Raw genomic sequence first — 27760 nt, forward strand, 5'->3', positions numbered from 1 at the left:
GGTACTGTCCTGGCTTGCTTTCTTTCCTGGAATCAGTAGTAGATAGATGTGCTGCCATTTTCTTTTATTAAATTGTGTTTAGTACACAAGGCAATTTTACATAGAAAATAAAAAATATGTAGCAATAAAGTTACAATCAAATGACAATGCAACAATTAAACAACACAGAACAAATTAATATACAAATCATGCGTTAATGCAATTCAATTTCCCCGCCCCCTCTAGCTTGCACGGCTTATGAGCAGGAGCTTAAATTCATTAACTCAAACAATGCAATGTATATGGCTGTTGCCACGTAACTGACCAACATGTGCCGGACAGAGGGAGGGAGTCGAGCTCTGTCCCAATTGGCCTAGTCTGCAATTATCTTATCTAGGTCAACTTGTGCTCCGGACATCACCTCCTCTATTCCCTCAAAAATTAATATTAGAAATTTTGTTAGGGCTAACATGAGGGACAGATCTGAGGTCGTCATAAGCCTATGGCATAGGTCTGGGACTACGACCTTGACGGTGAATTGATAAAGGGACCGAAAGTTGCAATCCTTTCATCCAACAACCTAGGGCAGGACAGCACCAAATGCTTCAGTGACTCAAACTCTTCGCCACATAATCTACAAGAACATAGTTCTGCGGGAATGCCCAACTTGGGCCCTATTACTTCTAAAGTCGGAAGACAATTGATTCTAAATCTAAAGTACCAGTCTCTTAGTTTTGCTGGCAGCATTTTTTTAAATACAGTCTAACCTCCTCAAGAGGTAGATACAATAGATCTTGCCCACTGTACAGTTTTAGATGCCCCAGATCCTGCATATCGACTATATTGTCCCATCTCTTTATATTCCTTTTTAGTATATCATCAGATACAGGGCACGATAATCCTAACTGCTCAAGGAATTGCTCACATCTTTTCTTAAATTTTGATAGGAAGGGATTTCATCCCTTGACCATCATACTATGCAGATAAAAGTCAATGGGCCTGATCTCGTCTTTGGCAGTAACCCATAAATCTGGCGGTAGTGCTATTACCGCCGGATTTAAGGGTCCGCCAAATCAGGACTTCAGTGGATTTCACCCCAGCTCTGAGCTGGGGGGAAATCGGCCGAAAATTCGCACTATTATCGCTGGCGGGAAATCCGCCGGCGGTAAGAGCGCAAATTTTCCCCATTGAGCCCAATGGGGTATGGGGCATTCCCGAATGGGCTCCATGGGGAATGGGGAATTACATTTCCGCCAAACTGGTGATCCGGCGCTATTAGCGACGGGGAGATTGGCGGTAGGGCTAATACCGCCGGCAGGAATACCGCCGCCGTTACCATCAAAGTCGTGATCAGGCCCAATGGGCCTGATCACGACTTTGGCGGTAACCCTTAAATCCGGCGGTAGCGCTATTACCGCAGGATTTAAGGGTCAGCCAAATCAGGACTTCGTCGGATTTCACCCCAGCTTTGAGCTGAGCGGAAATCCGCCGAAAATTTGCGCTATTACCGCCGGTGGGGAATCCACCGGCGGTAAGAGCGCGAATTTTCCCCATTGAGCCCAATGGGGAATGGGGCATTCCTGAATGGGCTCAATGGGGAATGGGGAATTACATTTCCGCTGAACTCGTGATCCGGTGCTATTAGCGCCGGGGAGTTTGGCGGTAGGGCTAATACCGCCTGCGGAAATACCACCGGCGTTACCGCCAAAGTCGTCATCAGGCCCAATGTGTGGTTTCTCCACTCTAGACATTTTAAAGAGCAGGGAGAGACTTTGCTTCATGCACTGTCCCCACCACGCGATCAGGCCAAGTTCTAATCTAATCACGCTGACCGGGACTGATAGCGGAAGACTCAGAGCTTGCTTCAAGATCCTGCCCTCCATTTTGTCATGGAACTTCCTGGAACTCATATTGGAAAGTTCGCAGCCATACAGCGCGATTGCATATATTTTTGCCCTGTAAAACACAATTAGGGGGAGCAGGGACAATGCACATAACCTATTTTTGACTGCCTTCAATGGAGTTAGACATGCACCCACTTTCATTTTCATATTTATTTCCTCGATTTTAGTTTTCTGTTTGTAGGAGACAAAGAAGCCCAGATATTGTATGCAAATATCCCTTCTCAAAGGGTAAATAATTCATCTTCCAAGAGAAACTAAGCTGTTTTTTCCTCTTGGTGCAGGTCATGACGTAGGATTTGGCAGGGTTGACAATTAGATGACTCTGTGCCAGATAATTCATTATCCCTGTCAGGCACTGTTGCAACCCTGCCGGAGTATAGTCCAGTAGGACTAAGTCATCTGCATAGGCGATACATCGCACTTTCAATTCCAACCAGAGGGGGGCAGACCCTTCCCACTTCTTAGACTCCTCCCACAAGTCTAAACGATTCAAGTCAAAGAGAGTGGGAGCAACTACGCACCCTTGGCGGACACCCCTTCTCACAGAAATGTCCCTGGAAATGTTCCCTTGATGTTTAGCCTGACCTTGGCAGAGTTATCTGTGTATAACATCCTGATCATTGCCAGGAGTCCCGGGTCTATACCCTGCCTTGCTAGCTTCTTCCAGAGACATGACAGATCTACTGTGTTGAAGGCTGCCGATAAATCGATGGCAGCTACGTACAGATTTCTTGGGCGCTGCCATCGATTTCTGAAAGACATGCGTGGACAGTCATTCCACTCTGTATGGTGCCCACTCCCCTCCTCACCACTGTTTGGAATGGGTGCAGGAGATGTGTCGCTCCAGCCCAATTTCTTAGCTCCCTCAATATAAAAGTTGCAAAGACCTCAGATGTCGTGTCTAGTAGCAAACTTGGGCAATAGCTCTGAGGTGAACCTCTTTCGCCCCTTTTCTGGACCGAAATCACAATAGAGCTACGCCGTTGACTTAGGGCACGTCCTACTCCTAGTTACTTGTTCAAACAGATTAGGGAGGATCTCGGCCCACAGCTGAGGATTGTTTTTCAGAACCTTGTTCATTACCCTGCCCGGGCCACTGGCTCGGGAATTATTCAAATTGCTAATCACCGACTCTATGTCCTCCCTGTCGAAATGGAAGTCCCAGATGGGCTCCTTCTCCGGAGGATTACCTTCCACGCCGGGCACTTTCAGACCTCCACTGAACTTATGCTGCAGGTAGTTCACAAATGGCCCTCATGTCTTTTTTGACCAGGTGTGCCTGATTGTTATGCATGTATTGCTGTACTTTGCGATGTCTGGCCCAAAGTCTATACTTCTGCTTCGATATAAGTGCTAATCTGTGCTTCTCTTCACTGGAGTTAAGACTACACTTCCTTATTATCCGAATTTCTGCTCTCATAAGACGCCTTCTGTCCACAACCTCTCTGTCAAACGGATTGCATATGGCAGCTGCCAACGATCTGGCTACACACACACACATGAGCCTCCTCCCCAATTCTCCCCAATTTTGATAATAATTCGGGTAAGAGTGCAGGTGCTGTCGCACCCCTCCTGTCCCTCCAGAGTAAGCCCATACCACCAAGCACTCAGCCTCTTATTTATTGCCTCTGCATTACGACTACGCTGACCAGTCTACCCAATGGGTCTGGTGATAATAGGATTTCTACTACTTATGGACTCCAACTTTTCCCTGGCACCTATCTGCAGTAGGGTCACCAAAGGAGGGAGTGGTCACTCAAGTTATTTTTTTAAAATATTTAGATCTTTCACCCTAGCCAAATTTATGTTCTTAATAAAAATGTAATCAATCGTTCAGGACGTAACTGCGTTGGCCCATGTGGGAACATCTTTTAGTCTGGCTTCCCCAATCAAATTGGACTGGACAAATCCCCAATAAGACAGAAAGTGTGACCACATTCTCCCTGTATTGGCCCTTCTGGTGAAAGCTATGCACTCCCCACTGGAGTCAAGCCCATCCACATTACCATGCTCATCGGGAGATACCGTACATTTGCAGTTAAAGTCCCCCCAATAACAATGGGGCCCACCCCGTCCTGTGCATGCCAATCAAGTAACACATTTTCAACCTCATTTACGACGCTATCGAAGTCCCCCCGTGAGTTGGTTATAATAGATGTTAATTAGAAGAGTGAGTGCCAGATGGCCATCAATCTTATCTGTCAACTTGATTATCAGTACGCCATCCGACCATGTCTTCACATGATGAATCGTCCGAGAGCTCTCAATTCTCACAGCAGTTAGTAATCCACCCACCGGACACTCTTTGAAGCCTTTTTTTTAGCCTTTTAACAAAAAATCATATAGCCATCAAATGTGGGGCTTTCCCTAAACCAGGTTTCCTGCAAAAAGATTACATCTGCTCCCAAAAATATTGCATTCATGTCTGTTTTCAAGAAGGAATTGTGGCCTTTCAACTTCCAACAGCCAATTTTATACTCCGTGTCATTAGAACCATGGGCGCTGTCGCGTTGTGGCTGGCAGTGAGCTGGAAAGCCATCTCCAACTTGACAGGGCAGGATCGTGGTCAACTAGCCTCCGTTGATTATTGTCAAAGTAGGATTTCACTGTAAGGTTGACACGCCCCATGTCTAAATGATCGTTCCTCGGGCCTTTGGCTTAATACGTCTCGAAACCATTGAATAATAGATCTTCCTGGCACTCACCAAGGATTCAGCCAACATGGAATAAAAGTGGACTCTGCATTTCGCAAGATGTGAACAATCATAGAGATGGACGAATTTGATGTCCATAGAGGATAGAGAATATATTTATGGCAAAATACTAGCCTATGTGTTATATCTTGTGATATTTGCTTCAACACAAGATTTTTTCTAAGATGTGCCAAATCCTTGTCTAGACCTAGAGTCTAAGTGTGTGACACCAATAGGTAGCTTGTTTTTTTTTGGGGAAACTGTTATTCTCACATAGAGGAGAAAGACTTTAAGGCAGGGATCGAGGCATGCAGGGCCAATATACTGTGTCTATTTAGCGGCACGTTCTTGTCTTCCTCAAAAACGGATACAAAAATTAAGGGGCGGTATCAAGTTGACTGGGTCTGATGGCCCCAATGAGGACTCCGATCCTCTAACCGGCTGGGAGCAACCCCCACTTTGGGAGTGTCAACCGCAGCTCTTGTGTTCAGTGGAATTTTCGCCGGCCAATAATGGGCATGCTGCAAAGGGGTGGTGACGGTTGAAGCCATCTTCTATGTGCTCACAACGCACCTCGCGGTCATACTGAGTGGCATGTGGCACGACTCGCCCCCTCCACCTCCTCCGATCCTTGAGGCCTCTGCATTCACTTTGTTTTTTGTTTTTGGAAATTTCTTGTTTTGCCTAAGACCCGGGTCCCTCTTGCCGGTGTCTATTTTTGTGGCGTCACACTTACACCTAGGCAAGGCCATTACAGGCTCTGTATTGGACGTGAGGCAAAGCACATTATGGCCACTTCCTGTGTCGGTCAGATCCACTATTAACTCCTTTGATCAATAATGTTACCCTCTGTTTTTTTTCCAGAGCGCTTATTAGCAGCTAGCCCCAAAGACCTAACTTGCGTGATCACCTATTTGAAATTTTTTGACCATTTTTCATGTTCTTTAATTTCTTGGTGGTGGGCAAGTTCTGCCCTTTGCTGGGGCCGCCATTCCTTTGGGTGGAGCGGTCCTCTTCCAGTGTTGTCAGTGTGTGCGAATTGCCGACTTCGATGTACGCATCTTTAGATATAGTGCCTAAAGGCACTGGTGCCATAAATTGGCCTGGGGAGGTGGTCACACTCATGCCAGGACTAGCTGTAAAATGCAATCCCCTTGCAAGGTGTTTCTTAATCTCTGTCAACAGGAGGGTATTTGTTTTCATGTCCAGAGCCATGATATCGTAGAGTCTGATGAATGACTGAAGGACAATGTTCAGGGCTGCTAACAAACCTAAGACCTCCTCTGGGGCTTTCCGGGACATTGAATCATTGCGCTGGACTCGCAGTGACGAGCGATCATTTGTGAAGGAAGAAGTGTCGTCCAGTCGACTAGAAGTGGATATAGTAGCCGGCATGGTGTCTGGAATTACAATCGCCTCTCTTTCTCGGGTCTTAAAAAGGCCTGCCGACATTCTCAAATGCTCATAAGCGCCTTCTGCTTCCCTAATTTCCTTTTCCAGGCTCATGCAAACATCCGACAGGGGGATGCTATCCTCCAGTTCAGCTTGGGTCAGCACTACCCCAGAGATTTCCAACTCTTGCCCATTAATTTCCTCCACCCCAGACCTCTGTGTGGCCTGTGGCGCCTCATCGTCCCCCACTGCTTGACTGTATGTTTTTCCTGCTTTCTGCGGTAGGAAAACCGTGATTTTGGCATGGGCAGATGAACTTGCCGGAATTCCACCCTCAATTGTGCCTGCAACCACCTCCTGCTGTACCGAGGTATATCTCGAGCTTCTCAGGTATAACGTTTGGCTTTGGATTCGTTTTTCATGGTAGTTTGCAGAGGTTACAGTACCCGCCTAGCCCTGCATGGATCAGAGATAATTCTCCCCACAGTCTCCACTCCAGGGGCAAATGTTCAGGCTAAAATGATAAATACCATAAAGTAAATAGCAGGGGGGTGAAGGCCCACAGTCAAGAATTCCCCAGAAGGGGAGGCGCGGAAAGCACGCACCTGCTTCAGCTGGAACACTGCAAATGAACCATAGGAACCTAATCCACAAAGCCACGGAAGCAAGGAACACAAAATACTCAACCTTCACTCCGCTCCGCTTGGAGCCGGAGACTATGAAGAGTGTGTAGTGCTTCCAAGCCCGGCCTCCAGGTCAGGCAGCCAAGAAAGACTGCTGCTGCAGAAAAGAAATGCTCTGAACATATGGGCACACGAAACACTCAAACTTCACTGTGCTGCAATACACAGTGACATCTTCCTTGCTGTGGTTGTAGAGCTGTGGCGTATTGTTTTTTCACCTCGGACTTGGATTCGGGTTTGTGATATATTCCAGAGGCGGGTGACCTTCTGGGTTGATACATTTTCTGGTCTCCGGGGCAAGTCGGCAGGCTGTGACACACAGTGACATCGGCCATGTGGTGGTTGTAGGCTTAAGGTGCCTTGTTTCACTCTGTGGACTTATCTTGCGGTTGAATTTTGGTTTGGTTAATTGGATGCTGAGCTCTGCATCATTTCTGGGGTTCCCTGGCGCAGAAGCCTCCCTTTGGAACTTGTCTCGTGGTTTTGACAGTGTTGTGGTAACAAGGCAGCAAAATCTACCTTCAGGACCCACTAGGGCTAAATGCAAGTAACAGAACTACATAAATAGTGTCGTGATGATGGGCTGCAAAATCTACCATTGGGACACTGTGGACTAAATGCAAGTAGTGGCAACACACAAGTAGTGGTGACATAATGTGTCAGCAAGTGGTAGCTATACACAAACAGTCGTGTGATTGGAAGGGAGCAAAGTCTACTTTTCTTGGCACTCTAGGGCTAAATGCAAGTAGTGCCAAAGTACAATTAGTGGCAAAATATCCAGGCAGCAAAATCTACTTTGGGGCGCTCTAGGGGCTGATTGCAAGACAGCAAAGTCTACTTTTTGGGCACTCTAAGGCTGAATGCAAGTAGCGCCTTAATACCAACAGTGTGACCAGCTAGACTCAAAAGCAGCATTAATTAACTCAGTAGAATTCTGATGTAGCTAAACTCAAAAGCTGCGTTAGCTAAATCAATGCTAAATTCCTAAAGAATGCAGCATATAAGGAGTGGGCCGTATATGCGACTTGGACGAACAAAGCTGGTGCACACATGTCAATAGAGTACTTAGAGTTTAAATGTGTAGCTGACTTTGGGGATTATCTTGACCTGTTGGAGATCAAGGAACACTCCCTCCTATTGAAGTTAAGGCTATGGCTACTCCACATCCAAGCCTTCACTTCAAGATGGGGGAGCAGGGGTGTTGGACAACTAAATGGGTCATTGGGTCAGTTCAGGAAGGTGTTAAAAAGCCACGTGTTCAAGTAGGCCGTTCAACCCAAAGACAGCATGGTATTCGTTCTGTGGCACCTTGATTACAGGTGTGTTGATCCATCTGCGCCTGGATACAGTTAGTTTGTCTTAAAGCACGGTATAAATAATCAAAATCAAATGCTAGTATTGTGTAGTTTATGATGAAACAGTAGCCCACTACCTACTGTTATGTCCCTTTAGAGAAAGGCAAGAGATAATTGGCTTAAACCTCTGCTTAAGGACAGGGGAATGATACATTTAAGGGATACAGTATGCTTTTGTAAGGTTACCGAAAATGTAAAGAATATGCCCTTTATCCAGCATGGCATAAGAGATTAAGATTTCCATTGGCGGATCAGCAGAAGGGCACCCGCATGACCAAGACCTAAAGGGGAATTCTAACTGTTGCCAGGTGGATTACTACGTGGATTTACGAGTTGCCACAGATGTTCATGCTTTCGTGATAATCCACATGAACGATGCAACATGGGGGGGTGGGGGGGCTGGACTAATATTTATTCAAATAGACCACGTTCTGTTGGTATCTTTCCTAAAAGCTATTAATTTATTACATTTTATGACAGTGAATGGAGTTGGATAGGTTTTAGTGTTTAATGTATTAATGTATAGAACTGTTTTGTATGATGAATTAAATTGAGTTCGTAAGAAGTGTTATGATTTCTTTTTATAGTAAGTAATGGTCCAATTTTTGTGAGGTTAATATATAATTAAGTGCCCGCATGTTGTACACTTTACATAATTCTGCACTTTACACTATTACTTTGTGGAATTATATAATCTATTGTATTTTATCAAGTGTTTTTATTTTTTGATTTTGTGTGGATATGATATAATTTTTCAGTTCCCATATATTGTACAACACCTTGGATTTTATACTAATTTTCGAAGTATCTATATATTGCATTGCACTATGCACTTTACTTGTGTGACTCTGTGGAACTAATGGATCTATTGTATTTTATGTAGTGTTCTTATGTTATGTCAGCTGTTGTTTTGGTAAATGGTTTTTAAGGAAATTTCTTGAGGCTTGGTGGCAAGGAGGATGACACTTCCACTCAACCGAAGCAATTATTACACCATGCCTGTATGCTATGGGGCTGCTGAGGGTGTGATCGGTGCAGTGTAGATGCTTGTTAACATAGAATGGCAAGTAACTGTGTACTACCTGATCTTGATGCCAATGCTTGTTTGATTGCCATGGCACCCCAGATTGCTCCCTGGATGTTGTCAGGAAAATAAGCCTGGTCAGTTTATAGGGCCAGGAGATTTTGGGCACATATTGGGGTCATACTGAGATTGGTCAGCTTGAAACAGCCTGCATGAAAACTCCCCCACTTTCAGTTGTTCCAGGAGGATTAAGACTATTTGGTTGGTTTATTGTAATTGAGTACCAGGGCTGATTATATGTTGCTAAAAGTAGGCCCTTTGTAAACGTGGGGCTTAAATGAATTCTAGCAAGACAGGACCATGTAAGAATTATCAAAACATCACAGCTCATCCTCAAGCATGTCAGCATGTCCATATGTAATGGATTCAATGCCTACCTTTTGGTATCCAACAACATTCTCCTTTCTACACAATCAACTAGACCGCTCAAGCGTGGCACTGCAGGCATCAATATTGTAGAGCTCGCCTGGAGTGAACTTTAACTGTATGATTAGGCAATTTAGCTTCCAAATGTTCTAGGGTTGGCCAAGCAGACTCTTGAGCCACTCATGCATCCAAATATTGCACTGTATACTGATTTCCTGTTCTCCTCTCCGATGATACCTTGGAAGGGCATTCCAGTTCTCTCAACTCTTTAGGCATAAGCTACTCTCTGTATTTTTAAAGTATGGTTCACCTAACAGGACTGACATGCACCCACACTTTCATAAAATATACTTCACCGGCTGCCTCCCTGCCTACCTTTTTTTGTTGCGTCCATTTTCCTCTTCTCTTCTCCCATCCTCTTTTCAGAGCTAACATTCCTGGTGCAGACTAAGGTCTGGTTACACCTTGTGGGGGTACAATACACCACCTTACTGATAAGCCTAGCAGCTCTGATACTGTGCAGTAAAAAAGTTATTAACATGATATAACGTAGACCTCCAACTCTCTGAGGGTCACAAGCTTTTCCAAGCAGAGAGTTGGGGGCAGAAATATCTCTTCGGCTGGGGCCTCCCTCTGGAACAGCCTCCCTGCCTCTCTCAAACTTAAGCAGAACCCCCTCCGGTTGCAGAAGCAACTCAAGACCTTCCTTTTCACTTCCATTTTCTCTCTTCCTCTCTCCGGCTGATGCACCTGACTGCTCTGCGCACTTAACATATCACATCATTACAGAATTTCGTCTAAAACTAGCAAATTCATGTACATAGTTTGACCAAATAGAAAATATATTAAGCTAACCATTTGTTTACAATATTTCAGGCCTCATTAAATGTTGGGCAGTAATACAGCTGTAAATCTGTCCAGGCGGAGTTACCATTACTGCCGTAAATATGTTTCGGTCTGTAATTCTACCCGGCATTGGCAGAATCACTGTTACCGCTGCCACATTCAGCACTAATTCCACCGCCAGCGGAATTACCACTGGCGGAAAAAGTGTTATTGCCAGAACTGAAAGTCTGACGGCGGCCATCTTAAAAAATCCAATCCACTCTGAATCTTCGATTTCCTGGTGCCATCCGGACACAAGATTTGGTAGGAATATGCCCCAAGAAAAGGGGAAAACGATGGCGGCGGATATGAGGCTCTGGAAGCGCAAATTGAGTGAGGATGAACTCCAGGTGGGTGCTGGTGGATGAGGTTGTCACTCATTCAAATGAGCTGTATGGAAGCAGACAGTGGAAGATCTCTTTCCAGTGGAAGGCTGCCACCTGGGCAAACATACTGGACATGGTTGTGGCAGTGGGCATTGCCCCAGGGGATAGCAAAGATTGCTGCAAAAGGCGGAACGACCTGAAGGCCAGGATCCACAGCATTCTCACCAAGCACAGGCGTGAGACTTTTCTCCACAGGCGGCAGCACTGAGCAACCATTTGTCCTAACTCCATGGGAAGAAAAGAACAGCTCAATCCTCCATATGGAGCAGATCGGCAATGCTGGAGTCAGAGCTAGCAGCAAAGGAGACGCTGGTGAGTCTGAATCCACTGGCCAAAAGCATGTGTTCCCCAGCATGGATGAGCCCAATGGTCAAGGGAATGGGCCACTACATGGCAGTCTGGACAAAGGCATAAAGACCACATGCATGTTCAAGGGAAGATGGGATACTGTTTTAATGCACCCTCTCCAAAGCGGAAATGTGGATATGAAGCCATGGCACCATGAGAAGCACCAATGTGTGCTGTGAAAGTCCATGTTGCAAAGTGAACCCCCTGTTCCACCACAACAACAAGCCATATTGCCAGGCCAATAGGCAATGTGCCCATGCACGTGCTGTGTACACCCTCAGCAGACACTACTCCTACCTTGCATTAGCTGTACTCATTGGCCTGCAACTGACCCATGCCAAACAAACAAAATGTGTGTAGAATGACCATTTTCCATGCTGCATGAGTGTCTTGCTAGCCCACTTACATGTATTCATGATGACTGACAGCATGTCATTATCCCTCCAACAGTTTCCTTCACTGCACAGGAGACCTCCACCACAGGCCAACTATAGGGGTAGCGTGAGGAAAAGCAGGATGGAGGTACCAAGGCTATATCACATCAGCCCCATGTTTGCCCTTCAAAGTGTGGAGACAGTCGCTGTCCCCACAAGTGTGACTAGTGGCACCTCCACCAGCACTACCGATGGCACATAAGGCACTACACATGTAGCTGCAGGTGCAGCACCCCCAGCAGCTGCAACTGACAAACCACATCCGTCCCCTTTGGTGATCCCTGAGAAGCAACATGCTTCCACTGTCACACCTGCACCCACCCATCTGCCCCCTGAAATCCCCTCGTCACTTGAGGCAGACGGCCATTACCAGCACCAGGCTTTACTGGACACAGGAACTGACGGCACTCATACAGATGAGGAGAATGACACTGGCATCAGGTTGCCCTGCTTCAGCCCTGGCACTCTCCAAAGTCCCCAGCCTTTGCCTTAGCACTTACTGGCTGCAATCTGGGGGAGGCTGGACACCATGGAGCAGTGTCAAATCACCATAGATAACCTGGTGGAGTGGCAGGTGCAGCATCTGCAGGCCATTAGGGACAGTGTCAAGGGTACGTCAAGGAGGATTGCCTGGTCATTGGACCGCAAGTGCCAGAAGCTGTCCATAGCGACTGCTGCCATCACATCTGTGGGTCAGAGGATGAGGGAGCACAGAAAGAGCATGTCAGCATTTGCCGAATCCATGCATGCAAACATGCTCTTCATGATGCAACACATCCAGGACAAGGAATCAGGGCCTTCGACCTGCGTCACCCCACGAGTCATTGTCTGGGACCCCAAGGTGGCGCTCATTGTGCAATGTGGCCCATACAGTGTCCGAGCAAGCTGGCGAGGGCAATAGGCCACAAAAGTGACATTACGTGATGTGACACTATTTCGCTGGCACAAGGGAGGTGGGAGGCCATTGGTGTTGGTGATTGGGTAGGTGTTTGGCAAGGGATGTTGGGGATTGGGGAGGTGATTGGCAATTGGGGAGGTTTTTGGAAGGGAATGTTGGGGATTGGGGATGTGTGAGGGTATGGGTGTTGGGGATGAGAGCTCAGCACAGTTGATAAATAAAGAAATATTTCACTAGAAGAAATGCGAGACCATACTTTTTGTGTGAAGGTGATCTGTTCAAAATGTGCATATATGCTAAAATGTGATGCATGTGAAAAGTAATGTGTTTAGAAAAAAAAATTCTATTAGTTCTTGCCACACCAGACGTCCGTCACTGTCGGTGTGTGGCAGCACTGCATCTGGGCACAGTGCATCATTGTCTGCTGGGGGTGGCATGTCCAGATCAGTGGCCAGGGGGACATTTGCCTGAGGCAGATCTTATGCAGCATGGCATCAGCAACAAAGATCTGGGCAACCTTCTTTGACTTGTATATCAGGGCCCTTCCGGTACGGTTCAGGCACCTGAAAACATGCCTGCATGCTATGCTATGGGGCCACAGGTCCGCTCAATACAGAGCCTGGTCCTAACGTGTGCCTCATTGTAGGCCACCTCCTGTAGTATATGTGGATTGCACACAGGTGTGTAAACATGCAGGTGCAATTTCACGAAGGTAGGCAGAAATACAAATTACGTGAACAATACTGAAGTGGGCATCTTTTTGATTATATTTGGTATAGGCTTTGCCATTAACAAGCTGCATTTCCGCCATCTTTTTTTGCGTTTTCAGGCTTTATGGTCATCAAATAGAATTGAGGTCTAGTTGAGGCCTAATGCACACCACTAATTTGCCCTTTACTGAATTTGTTTTTTATGCCTGCAGCACTCCAAGAGAGCCATCAAACTGACGAATATGGCCAGGGAGCACACATATGAGTTATTAGTCTAAGAGTTGGGCAGCTGCTACACTTTCTCATGGGATCCTTTTTAGGGAGATGAGCACACAATGAAATCACAGGTTTTGGCCATGGCATGCACAGACACAAATGCAATAGCAACACAGGGATGCTTTAACGTGGGAGAGCTGCAGGTGTGGGGAGTAACATGGTAGCCAGGTTATCTGGTCTCACAGAGGAGAATGGCCTTGCATTTAGTTTATTGCTGGGGATGGGGGACTTCGCTCTTCTTGGTGACTGACCATGATTAAGTCACATTCTGGACGATGCACATCGAAATGTACTAACCAAAAGGAGTGGGGAAATGTACTAACCAATAAGATTGGGGAAATGTACTAACATATGAGCATAGGCCAATTTCTCCTGACTTAGGTCTTATATATGTAGGAGCCAATAGGATGCTTGGAATGTAGTTACAAAAAATGTTGAGATTCTATGCAAATATATTCACATTTTTTGTTTTTTGTCTTTAAATACTACTGACTGATGTGGGGGTGGCGAGTTCTCCGCTTTTTGGTCATACGCGACTAACTGACCTCTGCCAGCTGTTAATTCTTTGTAATTAACCTGTGTTTTCTCTCAATTTGTGATTCTCATCATGGTTTCCTGGAGATTACTAAGGGTCTTCCTTTTCAGATGTCATCACCCGTGGGACCTGGGGGTAACCAAGGTCACATGCAAGAACACAGGACACATATGTCAGTCACAGTGCATTGAGGATGCATATTATGTTACATGTCTTATTAAAGGACCCTCTCTTGATGAAGCTATATTGCATTTGTGCTACATGGTTTTCATTCCAAACTATTTATTGATGTCTGATATACTAAAGGGGTACCTGTGTATTGTCACTTAGAGATCCACTGTGCACATGACTCACACGCAAGTTGTGCCAGATATGGCCTGTGATAGGATATGAAATTTGCATATTGTCTGTGGTGGGCCTGTGGTGTGCTGTGCTGTCAGGTAGTGCCCTGCTGGTTTATTTGTTGTTCTTGTGCATTTATGTGGTATGTGTATTCCTGCCACAATGGATTCACATGGTTTGCAGTGAGCATGCCATCAGTGGCTGGAAGTGTTGATTTGTCATTGTGCAGTGTTGAACTGTTCCATTGGTTGTGTGGGTTTTTGTGAACTATGTATTGTGGTTCCTGGAGTCATCTGTTCGTGCATTAGTTACTTGTTGGGGTATTATGCATTGCTGTCACCCTACTGCATAGTCCTGATGGGCCTAGTCCTGTGGGTTGATGGTTGTCATATGTGGCATGAAAGGGCAGGTCCTGCATGTATGGGGCCTTGTCAGGGCATGCATTGATCAATAGTAGTGATGTCCAACCCCCCTTCACATGGCATTCAACTGGTGCTGCAAGATTGTATTGTGTGATGGTACTCACTCAGCATCCATGTCAGTTGCCCTCTGTGTCTGTCAATATACGCAGGCAGGGTGCTGTTATGGAGGACCCTGGCATCGTGGGTAGATCCAGGGAAGCGGGCGCAGCAGTGTGTTCTTGTCAGGTCATCGTAGCACGTAACCTGCACATTCATGGAGTGGGACTGCTTCCTGTTGCGGTATGCATCTTCGAATGCCTGGGGGGCAAACTACGCCACATGAATGCAGTCAAGCACAGCAATAACGTTTGAGAGGTGAACTGCTACATAGACGTATGCCTTTGTTGCATTCATCTGTGCCAGGGTAGCACAGGGAGATGTACCGGGATGCATGGCACAGGAATGCCTTCAGTACCTGCCTGGGCACAAAATGTGGCACTGACATGCATGTCCCAATTAGCGACAGCTGATGGCAGCATGTGGTTTGAAAGTGTGTTTGGATCAGGTGAAGGCCTTATGTGGTCTTTCAACGTGGATTCGGTACACCTGTGACTTGTTTTCCATCACCTGTATGCATTTACCTCCACCTTTTAGGTTGAGGTAAGTGCACTGTGTTTTTGGTGGAACTACTGCCCATTTTCAGCAGTATTTCAACTTCTGATATAGCGGAAATACTATTTTGCATCTTGGCAGTAAATCTGCCAGCAGCATTAGGGCTGATGCTAATACCGCCTGATGTTGGCAGTAATTCCAATGGGGCTATTTCTGCCGGTTGAATTAGTGCATCCCACTATTTCAGCGATGTGGTTAAAGTGACGGTAATTCCATTCCTGCCACTTTTACTGTATGCCACCAAACTCATAATGAGGCGCTCCAACTAAAGACTTACAGATACATGTACAAGATGCAATCAAATTTAAAATTAGTGAAATCTGGTAGCCTCTTATAAATCTGCCCTAAACGTTTTCGGTACACAGAAATTCTAGGTTTTGCATAAATTGCCCCAAGAATTGTATACATTTTGATTCCAAACAGGGACAATAAATGATAAGATGTTTTAAGGTTTCATATACCCTCTTCTTTCCCACATAAGCAATAGATTCACCTATCTTTCGGTAATAGGCGCCTAGGGCTCATTCACGGTGGAGGTGTAGGTTAAATCTAAACCTAATTTAAATCCCTCAAAATTTTGGGCAGACAAATAGCACTAGGTATTTGTGTAATTTTTTGGGGAGGATTTGACTGCGTTTTGCTTATATTTTCAATCGGTTTTTGGCTTGTAAAGTGCTTCTAGGAAGGATGATTTGTGAGTTTCGAATTCGTTTTTTGGCCTTAGTTTAAAAGAGGGATTTTTCAGTATTTGTACTATGATTTGCAATCTTTTTTTTATAGCTGATATGCAAGTAGGGTTATCTGGCTTCATGCTGCAATCCTTTGTTTGTTTCTGGCTTTTTTCCTCCCCTCGCCCACCCATTGGCATTTGGCTAAGGCAGTCAAGTGTCTCTGTGGCTTTGTCCAGGCAGCTTCTCTGAGTGCATCCCCCATGCCTACTCCCATCCACCTTCCTCCATTCCCTGTCTCTCCCTCCATCCCCACCCCCACTGACTGCCCATTTGGTTCTCATTGGCCCTTGTCTCCTCACATGACCGGCATTTTAGAGGCTTTCACAGGGCAGCCTTGCCCGGGAAGCCGGGCAAGGGCCAGAAGCAAAGGGCAGCTCCTCTACCAAGCAGCTCCACTCCGTGTTTGCCCGTGTACGCCTGGGACACCTGACACAGACAACCTACAGTGATGGATAGGGTAAGTGTGGTGTGGGTGCAGAGTACAGCTTACCTACTTGTACCCAGCCTAACTATGTAACTGTTAGTACACTACACTGCCAACGTTTGAATCTGAGTGGTTTTCATTACACTGTTGATTATATGTGAGTTTCAAATCTAGGTGCATTTTTCCACTGCTTTGTGTTTCAAATCTAGGTGCATTTTCAATTTTAGGTGCATTTTCCCACTGCATTGTGTTTCAAATCTAGGTCCACTTTTCCACTGATGTGTGTTTCAAATCTATGTGCATTTTTTCATTGCTATATCTTTCAAACCTTGGCGCTGTTCCCACAGACGTATGTCTCTTGTTGTGCTTATTTTGCCTGGTCATGCTGGTTGGCCTATTGTTGCGTTTTGCCTGATCGCACTAATTAGCCTAAAACTCCATTTCACCTGACTGAGTAGGTTAGCCTAATTTTAGCATTTTCACCTTATTGAGTAGGTTATCCTAATTTAGAATTATGCATGATTGAGCAAGTTAGCATAGTTACTACACTCAGCAGCCCTAGCCATGCACTGACCTAGATTATTGTACGGTCTTCTGCACCTGGAAGCTACTAGCCTCATACAGCAGGTGGGAGCTGTCCTAACACAGCACTGCTTGAACTACTAGGCCCGGGAAGGTACTGCCACGTATTGCAGATAGAACTGAGTTCATACTAGACTTAGAGGTTCCTGACCCACCAGCCTCCTATAAAGGGGGGCATAGTTAATTTGGTAGGCCCAGGAAGGCAATCGGTGAGAGGGAGGCCTCTTCTAACCCCACAGACTTACCTCCCTCTACCCTGACTCTCCGCTCAGCACCTACAACACTAGAATGCAGCTATGCCCCACGATCAATTCAGCCTAGTTGCACACAAAATCTCACATACTAGCACCACCTCCACTAGAATGCAACTACTCCCACAACAGTTCGGCCTAGCAGCACACATACTACCTGTCTCACATACCCTGAACACTACTTCCAGCATCAGAATGCAGCTACCCACCATGAAAAATGTAGTCTAGCTGCACACAGAGTGCATATACGCACTATTTACTCCTCTGACTATCTCCACTGACTTGGACTCTAGTCTCTAAGTGTGTTCAACCTACAGCGAGTTGAGACCATACCAATGGTGAAAGGTGCTATACAAATACCCAATAACATAACATAGCATAACATAATGTTCCTAATTTCCCTGAGAAGCATAGGTATTCTTTTTACATACTTTTTCATCACTATTCGTTTTTTTACCCATTACAATTCCATTCTTTTTTAAATATGGATACATTTATAATTTCCTTCTTTACCTCACTCTTCAATTCTATCAAGTATACTTTACAGAGGCTCATGAAGTTATTCAATGGAGGAACTATACCCTCCTTATAGATATATAATAAGTCATAACGGAGGGATTCTGGATTTAGCCTGTATAATCTTTGTGTGCATTTCTAATTTCTACCACTGGATGAGTGCTTCCCATGAAACTAAACCCAACTCTTATCATATCAATGCTATTGTTATTGCAGTGAGTACTTTTATATGTATTTCCGGAGTCTTCCCTCCAGAACATTGAGCCAACCGTAGTTGCTTGTTAATTCTAATTCTAAGCCATGTAGAATGCTTGGACATATCTTCATCTTGTAGAAAGGAATTCAAGGAATAAGTGAACATTTGCCAAATTTAGTTAGAATTCGTTGCATTTGGGCTAACTATTTTTAACACCGTTGATGCAATCTGAGCCTTTCTGTTTGTGTTTAAAAATATTAAAACCTACATAGGGAAGTTGTTGAACAACTTCTAATTAATTTAGTGTTATTTAGTTTCCATGTAACATTCCTATTCTTCTTAGATTGCATGTAATTTATGATTTTAGATTTTTGTACGTTTACAATCAGGTTGTTGGCTTATATATAGTTCTCAACCACATTTAAATACCTTATGCAATAATACAGTATCATGTGCATTAGCTAGCCAAGAGATCATCAAGCTTCCCAATTTTTATGGAAACACAGTATCAGTACCAAAGGCTTTCTCAGAATCAGAGATGTATAAATGTCATTCCATTTGCATTCCATTTTTTCCCAGTCACACCCTCAGGGCCACCACAGAGTGATTTTAGAAGGTCTAGGGTAGAATTAAACAATCCTTGATCCTTCTTCTGAGCCCTGTCGACACTAGGTATTGTGGACTGAAAAATAGAACGCAAATTCCTTAAGAGCTGGTCATTTTGCTATCTGTTTGTTTACCAAGTACTGGCTTACGGGTACGGTTAGGTATAGCTCCACATAATTTGTCAACTAATACAGATGTTGATAAGTTTAGTGGTCTTTGTTTTCCTTTGCGTAGATGATATCTCACGTTGTTTGTTTTACTTTTACCCTCGCTCTGGAAATGTAATTATTATGAATACCTAATGTTTTTTAGGAACACTGCTTCAAGACACACTCAAACTATTTGTTCAATTTTACCAGTTTTCAGAAGGATATTTGGTCTGGCCTGTAGTCTGCAGCCTGCGAGACAGCGTGACAGCACTCGACTGTGCACTCCACACTGTGTGCACGTGCTGTGTGCGTACAGGCCAAACATGTATAGCCTCTGGGAAAAGAGGAGGAGTTTCAGCCGTAACTTCAATCGTGAGGTAAATCTCGAGCAGTACAGCAATGAGTTTAATGTTATTCAGAAAATATTATTGTAACTGGAATAGACAGAGTAATACTTGGAAGCTTCTTCTCCAAGTTCACTAGTTGACCATTCCAGAAGTGTACTTGGGACTCAGATGCATAGCATAGTCGATGAAGGGTGTGCCACAATCATTTGTACATAGGATGCACTTCAAGCTGAACTGAGCACTGTTCGGGACCTGATTAAGAATTGTACTGAAATGCCAGAGTAAAATCTCAATATGTCTCAGTGCTGCTAATGGAGGGATACTGACAACACCAGCCCCATAACCTTTGCTGAAGGAGCATTCTACTGGGGCCAGTTCTAAATATAAAACCCAAGGAAACTAGAAGGCATAATACAGATTGCCATAGAGGATATTTTCAGATAGGCATGGTATCAAGAGAGATATTTTTCAGGCATCTCAAAGTATGAAATCACTGTATATAGGGGCAGGCCTTCAGGAAGATAATGAACCAAACATTATCCACATCATGTTGCTTGAAAACACTGAATGTTGTGGGCAACAGTACTGTTAAGCTGTACCAGAACCTACCTCAACACAGAGAGAAGGAGACCAGAATCAATCACGCAGATCACAGGATTTAACACGTGTGTAAATAAACAGGTAAACTAAGGGAGAGTCCTTCCTTAGTTGGCCTTGTGAATTATTTGATCTAAATCCTATGGCTGAAGCACATTAAAGATATCTGGGTTCAGTGCAGGGAAATAAAATGATAAGGACAAATGGGAGGGGACTACTGTGATGCTTTATGGAATCTGGGTTATGTGGTTTGCATCGGGAAAGTATGGTAGGAGCCAGGGCTTACTACAGGAGCAGGGTGGCACATTGTAGACTCCCATTGGCTCCTAGATTAAAGGAATATTAACCATATGTGCTTAGTGAGTCACAGCATAAACAGTATGAAAAGCTTTTTGTGTACAAGCAGAGGGCACAGGGGCTCACCTGGTAATCATTTGTTAATCACTTTACTGTCTTTGATTGAAGCATTCATATGGTCATAGTGCAGCACCATCATGGATCCATTTTAACAATAGTTGGAAAGAGTCTGCGTCGTAACATACTGTTATTCTTTGTCGGCCATGTTAGATGAGGAAATATACAAAGTTCACAGAGAATATGTTATGTTAATATGATATAGTTGTTTTTGTACTGCACCAAATCACCACCAAAGTAATCTCAGAGAATGTTGCACAGCAAGTGCAAGCAGAGCTCTGGTGTGAGAGCATCTAGGGTGGTGCAGAGTTATTGTGTGATGACCAGCATTGTCGGCAGGACACAGTGAAACTGGTGTACCACAGATGCCCAAGGTAGGGTAAACCATATAGAATTAGGCAGTGAGCTAAAAGTGCTCACCATTGTACCAGCGGCAGATATGTGATGCATGTTATATCTCAGAGTGTGTGTACACTCGCACACAAGCTATGTATCAGGGAAATAAACATATATTTAACACTGGGAGAGGAGAGGAGGCCCTTCCACAAGTTTAAGTCCAGTGAAATGGTTGCCACAGTGTATGGTTTGATGTATGCAACTGTGTGGTAACTGGCAAAGGAATTGTTCCTGTTGCCTTGATGGATGAAATAATTTGTGATCCATGTGAGTTTGTGGTCTACCAGCTGTTAGTCTAGGTAGTTTTGGGCAAGGAGGCATGAAGATTGTGTTGGTAACTGTCTGTAACTTAGAATGGGGGTGCCTAGTTTGCACCATCCCCAGACATGTAGAAATGCCAATGAAGATTAAGTTATGTGATTAAGTGATTCAGTAGCTAGTATTTTTCATCTGACAATCGGAATATAAGTTCCCAAATGAAAGCAAAGATGTTATGACTCAAAGGACAGATGATATGATGTCGAGATGTCATCGTAGATGATATTCTATGGGTTATGACGCACATGCACAATATTAAAATACCTACTACTTACCCTGTTTTAATACAAATATGGGTTTTGGCATTGTGGTCTTGGCTGTACCTTAAAGGTACAATTCTCTAACTGTGAATAGTTAGGTACCAAAGATGCCAACAGGAAGGACAAGATCAGGACGGTGAGCAGCAGCTAAATTGCCCTACCTAATGCCACCTGGCCCTAGGGGATGATGAATATCTAAAGAAATCATAAGATGACAAATAGTCTCTTATCAGATGTTTCTGTTCTTTCCAGTATTTATATACCATCACACAACCTCTTCAACCTCACTCCCACCTTTCCAAACAAAATCAAAATGGAGAAGGCACCACACCCAATAATACTCTTCTACTTAATGGCCTTTTTTCACAGGAAAGGTTTCTAAAAGCACATCAGTATACACATTTGCCCTCTGTACAGTATTTAGAAAGCAATGAGCTAGCAAGAAACCTTCTTGGAAATGGATGCATCCCGTTACTGACTAGAACTGCAGCATTTTTAGTAAGTTGACAATTGCGTTTCTTGGAAGGTGGCTTTTTTCATAAATATCTGGATTTTAAATTCAAAGTCTGCCTTATTTCGGGTAAACACCCATAAAAGCACAAACAATAAAAATACAGATAAAACAATTCATCAATCAATCCAGAAAGCAAATAAATATGCATAGTTATATAAACTGAAGAAAAGTTCAGCTCTTCAGGTAGTCGTGTCTCCTATTCCAATATTTGTTAATGAAACTAGCTAAATTGACTTCTAGAAAAAATGTCATACCACATAAGCATCAGTTACAGAACGTGCGCCATTTTTGCCGAAAATGGGTATTAACCATTTCTTTCAGACCCCACTGTATCCAAGACAGATTAAAAGAAAGTGAATTTCACTTTCAGATAAAGCTGGACAAGAAAGGCAAGCTCTGGAAAAATATTGATTCAACCACTGAGACTTTAATTTGGCCACAGAGAGGATAGTTAACCTGGCTTCTAAAATATTTTTCACATGTTTCTACCACCTCCAAGATTGCACCCCCTTCCGTGCCCATAACATCCCAGGTAGCTCCTTTATATGAAGATAATTCGCTAATCGAACGAATGGACGAGGAACCAAAATATCACAGCTTTAAAAGCAATTTAATGATCAATGAGGGGAGTCCCTGTTTCCAAGTACAATGGGGCAAAAGGGTGCTTACAGGTAGGCAGAAGGTTTGTTTAATGAATTAGCACTCTTGTTAAGTTGTCCACCTGCATGAAACCCCACATTTCGCTCCCATAGACAGCAGCCGAGATAGTCTGGGCATAACACACTTTCAAGGAGGACAAGGGCAGTGTATTCTTCAATTTGGAACTCAGTGGGCCTCATTACGAGGTATGCCGGTGGCCATGCCGCTATTGGCGGCATGGCTGCCGACAAAACCGCGTCCGTGTCCTCGGAATGAGGACTTACCGGACCATTCCGAGTTCGGATGGCCCGGTAATTCCTCACTCGAGGACACGGACACGGTTCATCCCCATTCCCATTTCAGCCCCCATAGGGCTGAATGGGAATGGGAGAGGGAGTAAACAACGGGCCATTACGAGATGGCCCGTTGTTTGCTCCCTCTTCCCCTCGCGGGACCCAGTATGCACGCCTGGTTTTCCCAGGCGTGCTTAACGTGTCCCTCGAGGGGACCTCGTAATGTGAGGGAACGGGTTGAACGGCGCCGCAGCCTTTTACGGCGCCGTTTAACCCGTTCCGCCAGGGTCGTAATGAGGCCCAGTGACTTTAAAGCACCTCAACACCTTTTTACGGTGCATTCACTTTTTGCCAATTGCTGTGTCCAATTTGATTACAATTCTTGAATGATAAACTTTTTTTGCAACGTTTCCTTACTTTTGCTTTGTTTTACAGAATCATTGTTAATGTGGGTTTCCTCTTCTGACTCACTCTCTGTGAGTTTAAGACACTATTCTTGAATGTTGGACCATTATATTTTCTATAAATATCCACTACGTTTAAATTACGTTTCTTACATTAATGTGCATGTATAATGTTGTAGAGCTTGGTTGTTCATTGGTCTGCCTGTTATCATGTTCCTTTTGTAACTGTAGATCACTTAATTGGCTATTTAGACATCCTGAACAACAGTATGTTACTAATCTCTGGTAATGGGTTAATGAGTAGGCGATTCATGAATTGCTCTTCATGTGCTTCTTACCACATATTCCACATATCTTTCTGTATTATTTTGAGACAGTTCCCTGATGCAGGATCTGTCCGATCCAATATTCTGTGGACTCTGCTGTCTTTCACCAACTTGTCTTGAAATGGATGTCCTTTTATTAAATTCACATATAACTTGATTTATAAATGCAATTCACATCTATGTTAGGGCCATACGTACTGAAGAGAGTTATCGTCTGACAAAGGCGTAGTCCAAGAACTATGACAAATTTTCCCAGCACATTTGCAGTGGAGCAGTCAAACTTCAGATATATATTTTCTCTTTTTGTTTTGTCTTGATGTTATATTGCATGTTGTTATTTTACCTTTTGTTAGCGTATTGGTTTGATTTACTAGCAGAAAGTACCCGTTTTCCGAATGGGTTCTGTGGACAGACATGACAACACTCTCATCAATTGTTGAAAACCAATGATCCTGTAGATCGCTTTTCCAATTCGCTTATTGCTTGATGTGATTTACACTCTGAAGTAAACTGCACTGAGAATGGGTGTGTGTGGCTGGCCTGCATACCCTAGAGCAGATGTTGGGTGGAGGTCAGGGTTGATTTGCTGCTACATACTGGGACCTACTGCGCTCTCTCCCCACCTGTTGCCTCACACTGACGTGGTGCAGTTTATTGTGGTGCAAATGTCCCAGAGACCGTGCATTCTAGGGTTGAAGACCGGTCCTTCTACGACCACATTGATGTTTGCTGATTTCAGGCAACTGTCTCTTGTGTGAAGGTGCTGAAGCCAGTAATGTATGGAGGGTCCTAACAGGCACCTATGCAACATGTGGTGCAGATTGGTGAAACAGTGTGCAATTGTATAGGGAACATACGCAAAGCAACAAACCCACAAACACATTTTGACTTTTGCTCAAATCCGGGGAACGGAATGGGGTGTCCAAATGTCATGTAGCCAGTATTGTCCAGAGGGTCATAACATGTAACTATGCAATATTTGGTGCAGATTGGTGAAATAGTGTAGCATTGTGTAAGAAACAATGCTCTGCCAAGCCAGAAACATCCACAAACCCGCACATTTTCACTTGTATAATTATACTAGCTGATATACCCTGCATGGCCCGTGCTTTGATTCCCTCATAGGTACAGGTAACAGTGCAAAATTTGGTGCAGATTGGTGAAACATTGTGGAATTGTATAAGGAACGCTTCACCAAACCACAAACCCATAAACACATTTTGACTTTTGCTGAAATCTGGGGAAAGGGGTGGGGTTTTTTAATGTCATGTAACCAGTAATGGCCAAAGGCTCCTAACAGGTGACTGCAAAATTTGATGCAGATTGGTGAAACAGTGTGGAATTGTATAGGGAACATATGCAAAGCCACAAACCCACACACACATTTTCACTTTTGCTGAAAATCCGGGGAAAGGGGTGGGGCGTTCAAACTTCATGTAGCCAGTAAGGTCCGGAGACTCCTAACAGGCTCCTTGACATCTTGTTACCAACATTATAAACACACCTCTTGCAGGTACTTTTCATCAAAATGTATTTCATATGTGATGCCAGTGTTGATGTCCTGGGTGTTATTCTTAGCAGTGCCTAGTGGTGGTGCGAGTTATGGGTGCTTAGCTTACAATAACTGCCGAATTTATGGGGGTTTTCGGTTTTACTTGTAACCATAGCATCCCTTTAACAACGTTTTTTCACTGAAAATATAGATAGATTTTAGCATGTTGTCAATACCGTTGATGCTTATTGAAAGGATGGGGGCACACTCGTTAAGGTAAGCTCAAGTGTGTTTATTAAAGAGCCCCCACAGAGCAAACACCTGCCTCTCACTCTGTCTCCAACCGCCTCACTGCGGTCCCGCGACAGCCACCCTCTCGAACATAAACAAGGCTCGCGTGACCGCAGCGAGGCACAGAGCGTGAGCGAACACGCAATTCTCTACACTTATCTTTCATAGTTTCTGCTGTTTGCTGCAGTCTCATTTCAGTTGGGTGGTATGGTAATTTGGTGTTATAGAGTGATTATCTAATTTAGTCTACTTGTTTACTTATACTATTATCACTTTAATGTTATTTAATGTATTTACAACTTTATTATGTTTCACATATCATTTCAGCTCCTGATTTACCACCCTCAGTTGTTAATACACTTTTTGTATGATTACTATATGATGTGCAGTTTTATTTGTGAACACTAGCATTCTTATGACGAGATCCAACACAAACTTCTATACACATTTTATGCATTTCTAAATAAAGCGATTATTTTGCCTATTGTTACACATGACTGGAATTATGCTTTTGGAAACTGTATAATACACAATTAGGAAGTTCTTTAATACCTTTGTACGTAATCATTTTTTTAAACAGCACTCTTGAGTGCCATCTGTTGGTATTCGTCTACGCTGTATGATGTTTAGGCAATTCAAGGTTGCTGTGAATGTCGTGTTGAGAGTGAGACTTGTGCGAATATGATGCACTTAGTGTGAGGAAATGCATTGTACTGGCGAAGGTACTTTCCTCAATTACGATCCACAGGCAGGCGTTGCCTCTTCCACTTCCTCTCAGAACATTGCACCATTTCAGCATGCCAGAGGGTTACAGGGCACGCTTTCTGTCTCTTATGCACCCCATTCAACTTTGGGGATCCATATTCTCCATTTGTGGAACAGGTCGCTCTTGCAACCGCAGGGCTTATTTTAGTGACCTAAAGAAGAACACAAACATGCCGCCAGCATGGGAGCTAGAAAGCTCGGATGTACCCTGCCACCACCCAAGGTCTTATGCCACTTCCATGATCACGTTGGGGCCTACTAACATCTCCTGGGGTGTGCTACCCTGTAGACCTCTTCCACAGTAGGTAGGAGTGACCACCATCACCTCCATCAAGTCTGAAAATATGAAGAGCACCTCTGGAGCCATTTTGTCTCCGATATATTGGCAAAGCCATACACCCCCTAGGCCAGTGTCTGCAAGTATTAAGTTCAGAACCCTTTGCATTGTCCACAGGGCCTTTTGGGGCCTGCGGCCTCTGTACCTTCAACTCTCTCTTCCTAAATATCTTCCTTCCCGAGCTCTTCGCTCATCCACCTCCAACTCCCTCAGGGTCAGTCGCTTCTCCAAGCAACGAGTTGGTGGTAGATTTCTTTCCTCGGCTAGTGCCTCCCTCTGGAACAGCCTCCCTGCCTCTCTCAAACTTGAGGAGAACCATCTCCGGTTCCGGAAGCACCTCAAAACCTTTCTCTTTTTACTTCTGCTTTTTCCCCTCCACTCCTCTGCTGACCTCCTGGCTATAACAGGAACTACGCTGGCTACTTGGACACAGTTTGATCTCGGGACCAGGTCCCTCCCACACCAGCATCTCACACCTGCACTGCCCTCCTGGCAACCCCCGCACTTGGGGACTGTTTCTGTACCCCTGCAGTCCCCCTCCCTGCCCGTGACACCTGTTGTCTGCACTTATCTATGCACTTGCCACATATTGGCCGCTACTTACTTACTTTTATCATCTTGCCATGTACTGCACTGTCTCTGCCCCCTTCCCATGCACTTGCGCGATCTAAATGACACCTGGCCTAGTAGGATCCGTCCTCCCTTTGTTCCCCTCCCTTGCCTTGTCGCGCCTTGAAACACTTGTGTATAGGCGCGTTATAAATGCCATATCATATATCATATCATAGGGTCTTATTGAGCTCTCATGGTCATCAGGGCTTCCTATAGTTACAATTTGAGAAGGGCTAGTTGCAGCGCGATTCATGCCATGGTGATTACCAGGAGGGTGTGCTGCATATGTGCTTTCTGATATCCTAGAGCAAGAAAAACATACACTGTCTCCAAATATAGCTTATTACATGGTACATGTATGTGTACACAAATGATCACATAATATAGAGAACAGCAAAAGCACATTAGCTATGGAAAGTATTGGTGGTTCAATACAGTATTCTACCAGGGTGGCTGTGGGCATTAATCGGAATCAGTAGGGGTATTATATAAGGTGGGTTCTATTGCCTCTGGCATGGCTGAAGCATTAATCCCAGATGTGCTTTCTTTTCAGCTGCAGACCCCCCAAGTGTGGTGGACACCTCATTACAAGTGGATGAAGTTATTGGCCAGAATGGTTATGGGCTGGTGCTCTGGTGTCTCTTCAGAGTGACCCCACAGCCCGTGCATCAGAAGGAGCTGACCACACGGTGGATAAAGAAGAATGGCAAAAAGGACTACAGTCCGACATTTCATGAACACCTGCAGCCAGAAACAGATGGCATGTGGAATGCCACCCTGGTCATAGACCAGTTGATGCCAGCAGATGCAGGATCGTACCATTGTCTCGTAACCTACCAGAACAAGGAGAACGAGATGTGCAAGATCATATTGAAGGTGGAAGGTGAGGGAAAACCACTCATACTTAGACATCTAAGAGGCAATGACCATGGCCAGAGCTTCAAAATCACATAACAC

General features: G+C 44.5%; 1 protein-coding gene across 1 annotated transcript in view; it reads left to right on the forward strand.

Moving 5' to 3' along the window:
• LOC138581097 (V-set and immunoglobulin domain-containing protein 1-like) overlaps nt 1–27760 on the forward strand; it is an 88551-nt gene that overhangs the window by 19796 nt on the left and 40995 nt on the right. Inside the window, exon 3 of the mRNA XM_069652173.1 lies at nt 27357–27686. Within this exon, the coding sequence (XP_069508274.1) occupies nt 27357–27686 (330 nt within the window). The remainder of the gene's footprint in view (nt 1–27356; nt 27687–27760) is intronic.

This window comes from Ambystoma mexicanum, chromosome 3p (genome assembly GCF_040938575.1).
Source record: "Ambystoma mexicanum isolate Mex_15411 chromosome 3p, UKY_AmexF1_1, whole genome shotgun sequence".
Classification (NCBI taxonomy): Eukaryota; Metazoa; Chordata; class Amphibia; order Caudata; family Ambystomatidae; genus Ambystoma; species Ambystoma mexicanum.